At 35.7% G+C, this 5,968-nt stretch overlaps 1 protein-coding gene and 1 pseudogene across 1 annotated transcript; both read right to left on the reverse strand.

Annotated features, from left to right (window-relative positions):
• Window positions 1-298: 298 nt before the first annotated feature.
• Window positions 299-1,130, reverse strand: LOC121466363 (annotated as a pseudogene).
• An 880-nt stretch (window positions 1,131-2,010) lies between these two features.
• LOC121466396 (olfactory receptor-like protein OLF2) lies at window positions 2,011-2,949 on the reverse strand. Its single transcript, XM_041680093.1, has one exon. The coding sequence runs from the start codon at window positions 2,947-2,949 to the stop codon at window positions 2,011-2,013; it is 939 nt and encodes a 312-aa protein (XP_041536027.1).
• Window positions 2,950-5,968: the final 3,019 nt, after the last annotated feature.

The raw sequence follows: 5,968 nt of genomic DNA on the forward strand, positions 1-5,968 counted from the left end.
TGAAGAATGTCTTGCAGACTCTTTCATGAATCAGGAACCACGAAAGATCATCTCTTAGATGAGAATGCTTGCTTGCTTCTAGCAAGCAGAGCAAACCCGAGAAATCGCTACTGCCAAGAAAACATGCTTTACTCTTTCCCAAGCTTTCTCAGGCTTTCAGTGGATTCAGTTGTCCACACGTCTGGGCACCATTCTGTAGTAACATAATATCAGTTCTTTTCCAGGACAGGAACCAAAAGCTACGGAGAAACCCTGTCTCGAAAAATCAAAAAAAAAAAAAAAAAAAAAAAATCAGTTCTTTTTTTTTTTTTTTTTTGGAAGTTTTATATTTATGTACAGAAAACTCAGCAGTACATTTAACCCAGTTTAGTGGCGAGTTCTTTGGCCTTTGCCTTTTCCAGCTTGGCAATTCGAGCCACAGATTTAGGATCCAGGACGTTGCCTCCCCAGTGGCGCGGATCTCATCATATCTGTCGTTGTAATTGGTCCTAATAGCTTCCACCAGCTTGGCCAGGGCACCCTTGTCTTCCGAGTTAACCTGCGTGAAGGTAACAGTGGTGCACGTCTTCCTATGGACCAGCCGCCCCAGTAGGGGACCCCATCTTGCGAAACAGAGCAGGCAGGAAGACCACCAGCTCAATGGGGTCTACGTCGTGGGCAATCACCACCAGCTGAGCCTTCTTGTTCTCTACCAAAGTGGTGACTGTATTGACGCCCGCTCGAAGGACAGGTGGTCTCTTAGTCGGGACATCCCCTTTGCCAGCAGCTTTCTTCTCAGCATGGGCCAGCAGCCTCTGCTTCTTTTCCTGCTTGGTCTCTGGCCTGTACTTGTGGGCAAGTTTAAGCAACTGGGTAGCTGTTTGCCGGTCCAGGGCTTGGGTGAACTGGTTAATGGCTGGAGGAACTTTGAGCCGCTTATAGAGGATGGCCCTCTGCCACTGCAGCCTAATGTAGCGGGGCCATTTGACGAAGCGCGTGAGATCTCCCTTGGGCTGGATGTCCCGCCCAATGCTGAAGTTCTTAGGCCTCTTCTCAAACAAAGGATTCACCACCTTCTTTGCCTCCTGCTTCTTCACGACGGCGGTGGCCGGGGCCACCTTCTTCCCCTTGGCCTTCTTTCCCTTGGGCATCTTGCCGGGCTGGAGGAGACTATAATATCAGTTCTTAACTGTGAGAGAAAGAAGGGAAGTATAGAGAAGAAAGTTAGAATTCAAGATACAATAAAACCTGGGGCTGTTGATTATGAAGACTTTGCTGATGATAACTGAGGAAGAACTCACAACATATTGCCTTTTGGCCAGTATGTCATTTCTAAGCCAATGACAAGAAACCATTTAATACAAGGTAAAATTACTATAATGAAATGAAAAGGAAGCTTTATTAAATTTCTAATTCACCCACATATATTACTTTTGCATAGTGTATAGCCCTATTCATTCAATAACTGTTTTTTAATGGGAAAACTTTATTCAAACATGAAAATAGGACATGTTAAAATACCAAAAACTAAATAGTATAAATATTATCTCCATAGAATGAGTGTCCAAAGAAGGTGTCTTTTATTAGCTTGTGCTTTTATTTAGTTATTAATTATTTACTAGAGTATAATGAACATAGATAAGGTGATACTAGTGTTCAGAAATATTGCAAAAACAAAGCCAAACAAAAATCTCTTTTTAAAATGCATTTTGAATGCATAAGCTATTTTTATTAGACCCATTTAGTGAAAACTAGAGGGTAAGTTGAGAAGTACTAGTTGTAAGGAGTTTGCTGGGCTTCATTGTATCTCATTTATCAATGAGGAAAGGTATGAAATAACCCTCTTTGCAAAATTTAGGATGATGAATTAGCTATTGTTTATTAATTTAAACACTAAGATCAGTGGTTGTTTGCATTACATCCAATTCTCTTTAGACAATATTGTGAAAGTTGTACACAAGGAATTCTATATTAATGCTTGTAAACTCAGTCTGACAATATTTTACTCATTTTGAAATGGAAAACAGAACTTCACCCAGCCTGCAAGTTAATACTCATTGCTTTCTTCAGAGCCCCTTTCACATCCTTATTTCTTAAACTGTAGATCAGTGGGTTTAACATAGGAATCACAACTGTGTAGAAAACAGAGGCCATTTTGTCGGTATCCATCGAGTAACTTGAGCTAGGTCGGAAGTACATGAAAAGGAGAGTTCCGTGAAAAATAGCCACCGCCGTGAGGTGGGAGGCGCATGTAGAAAATGCTTTCTGTCGGCCCTCAGCAGAGTTCATCCTGCAGATGGTAGCTATGATGTAGCAGTAGGAGAGAAGGACAGTGACAATGCTGCACCCCACCACACAGCCAATGAAGGTGAACATCACGATCTCATTGATGGACGTATCTGAGCAGGACAGAGCCAGCAATGGTGGAATGTCACAGAAGAAGTGGTTGATGATATTTGAATTACAGAAGGACAGTCGGAATGTGCAGCATGTGTGGATTGCTGAGTCCACTAAGCCTACCACATAGGCGACAGTCACGAGCTGGATACAGACCTTCTTAGACATTGCAATCGTATAGAGCAGTGGATTGCAGATGGCAACATAACGGTCATAGGCCATGACAGCCAACATGAGACATTCTACATCTGCAAACGCTCCAAAAAAATACATTTGAACAGCACACAAATTATAAGTAATCCTCTTCTGTTCAGACAAGAAATCAGCAAGCATCTTGGGAGAGACTGTGGAGGAGTAGCAGACATCACAGAAGGACAGATTGCTCAGGAAATAGTACATAGGTGTGTGCAGCTTGGGATCCAGCTTGATCAGCAGGATCATGCCTAGATTAGCAATTAAAGTTAGGCCATAAACTAGGAAGAAGAAGACAAAGAGGGCCTGTTGCACATCTTGTCTGCTAGAGAGTCCTAAGAAGACGAATTCAGTAAACACGGTGACGTTCGCAAGTGTCATTGTTCTAGTCTGGAAACCCTTGGATTTCAATAAAAAAAAAAAAAAAAAAGGAAGGTGACAGTTATAGTTTTCTGTGTTTATAGTTAAACTCTTTGTCTTTTCATTATAACAGAATTAAAATAGATAAAACCACCATGGCGTTAAGAAGGCCATCTCATGCTCATTGTATCAATTTTCAGATTTGTTTCTGAGCAAATCTGTCTCCAGAACTTGTAACAATGCTTATTATTTCTTTATTTCATTTTGACTTTTATGCAGCATTTGAATCAATTGACTTGTGCTAATAATTCTTGAAAAGTCATTCCAATTAAAATCTATGTTGCACCTTTTCACTCCTTTACTCTAACAAACTACGTGGATAAATGGAAGTTGACAGTTACAGGAACACATTTCATATAATTAGTTACACATAGTTATATGAACATATAAAATTAATATATAATATACATGTATATATATATGTTTATATATGTTTGAGGTGAGGCATGACTAGTAATAAAAAACACATACAAAATCTAAAAAGTATCATGTTGATAACAGATTTCTAAAACTTGAGTATATTGTTTTAAGTACTTTTCTCAGTATACAGATCGTTAAAAAGTAGTGATTTTATTTAAAGTAATTATAGCATTTAAGATACATAAAATTACATATCTATTATTAAAACAATAAATGATTTTTACCAACGTCCCAAGTCCATCTTAACACTTTTAATTCCCATGTTACTTTCGATCAGCATTAAGATTTTTAGTGTTCAAAAAGCAGGTATTTGCTTTCTTTCATATCTGCTTTCATACATGTATTTAGCATATAAAATAGAAAGAATTAAAGAAAAGTTAGTTGAAAAACAGCAAACATTACTCTACCTTATCCAGGTTAGAGATGTTAGTGTTAGTAGTTCTACCTGTATAGACACAATACTCTCTCTGGAATTGCCCTAAATATAAGTCTCTCTTCATGGGCCCTGGATGCTTACAACTTGGTCTCTCAGGAATAAGTTATAATAACATGGTTTATCATTGTGTATTTGATATAAGTAGGTGATTAAAGTGCATTCCTATTATTAGTTTTAAAATATTCCTTTGAAACTAATTACCACAGTTTGCAACATCACAATGATACCAATTACTTTTGTATTAATTAGTTTCTGTTCATTACTCCCTATATATTTTGTGACTCTATAAATTAGGGAGCCAATAGATATCCATCCATCTGCACATATTTACACTCATGAAATAAACTTAATAAATCATACACTTGCAGAAATGCATTCACATTTTGTTAGTGAAGGCAACAAACACTATAAATTAGTTCACTGTATAAAAATAACTAGTTATTATTTTTGAATCAATAGATAATTTTTCATTTTATTGAAAATATACGTTTTTCTTACAGAATTTATCCTAGTTATCTTTCCCTTTCCTCTACTCCTCCCAGTCTTTCTTCACCTACCCTCACATTGTGATCCACTCCATTTCTGTCTCTCATTAGAAAACAAACAGGGTCCTAAGGGATAATAATAAAATAAAATATGATAAAAGAAAAACTAAAATTTCAATTTGATTAAAACAAACAGAAGGAAAAGAGAACAAGAGAAGACACAGAAGAAAGGAACCCATTCATTCACATTTTCAAGGATCCCATAAAAGCATTAGATTTCAAATAACAAGTGATGTCATAATGTACACACTTTACATATATTTAAATAATGTTATTAGAAACAAGTATTTCAGCTTATTAATATGTTTTTTGCTTCCAGTAGTACTTGTATAGTTTATATTAAGTTTTTCATATCATATAATATTTAAATATGTCTTAAATCACTCATTCATAGCTTATTACACCAAAGTGTTTTCTGAAAGTGAATTCTAATAAATAACATAAATAAATATTCACCCTTAGTTAAGGCCACTTTTAAATTAATTAAACCTAATTATTGTCATATAGCATTAATTTTTTTTCTATCTACAGAGGTTGGAGATATTTTATATACAATAAAATATAACCTGATTTCCTAAAAAACGTCTGTCTTAAACACAAAGGTGAAAAAAATAAGGAATGAGAATCTTAGCTACTTGAGGTTTTACTAAATTCAGGATATTCTCAAGTCAATTACATTGAAGCAGATTCTCTTTAAATGAATCATGGTACAGAAACTATAGCCTCAGGCTGATAATGTTTGAATGGGATCTGTTGGTTGATATGACAAAAAAAATGTGTAGTGGTCAGGAATATGTGTAATGATCATTAACCTTATCTTGACAATAAGATTCATATTTACTTTATTCAGTGCTCAAAAACTCTCTATATGAACATAAATACAGCAAAAATTATACAGTGCAAGAATGCACAAACTTGTTCTTAGGCTGTGTAATAGCTGATTTTGCCTATATGGTTTATTTTGTATTTTTACAAAACTCCCTGGTTTCTAAAAGGATACAATATTTATGATCAGTGTTGTTTTAACAGCCATCATTGCCTTTTAATTGTCCCATGGATGAGTTTCTCCAATATTGACAGGGAATAATTGATCCAAATTAGATACTGAGACCTGTAGGAGGCACCTTAAACAATTTTTCTGATGGCAAAGTGTTACCCTGCCTGCCCCGTGTTGATCTTTATTAAATAATCCAGTTCCAGCCTTTGCCATACCTTCTGCATACTTCAAAAGGCTGGTGGATTATGTTAGGATTATCTCTATAAAAATCATTGTTTCTAGGAGCACCTTCTCTACAATCCCTTTTCAAATGACCTGCTTACCACAATTCAAATGTTTGGCATTTTGAATTTTCTTAGAATTTCTATAAATTACTTCTTCTATCAAAACAGCATCGTAAGGGTAAGATCCAATATCAGCTTGATATTGAATCTATTCATCTACTGTTGCTGACTGAGCTATTAAAGGCTAAATCATCCTTTTAAATTTTTAAATATCATTTTCAAAAGTCAATGTTTTAATTAATACTTTTCTGACTTCTGATTCTGATACATTCTATTTACAGCTGAAGTCAATCTTTAT

The sequence above is a fragment of the Microtus oregoni genome, unplaced genomic scaffold (genome assembly GCF_018167655.1).
Source record: "Microtus oregoni isolate MIOR12 unplaced genomic scaffold, Mior012 000033F_ref0000390, whole genome shotgun sequence".
NCBI classification, from domain to species: domain Eukaryota; kingdom Metazoa; phylum Chordata; class Mammalia; order Rodentia; family Cricetidae; genus Microtus; species Microtus oregoni.

Bases quoted from the DNA above. Each gene is read 5' to 3' on its own strand.
- LOC121466396 (XM_041680093.1), bottom strand. From the start codon at position 2,949: ATGACACTTGCGAACGTCACCGTGTTTACTGAATTCGTCTTCTTAGGA.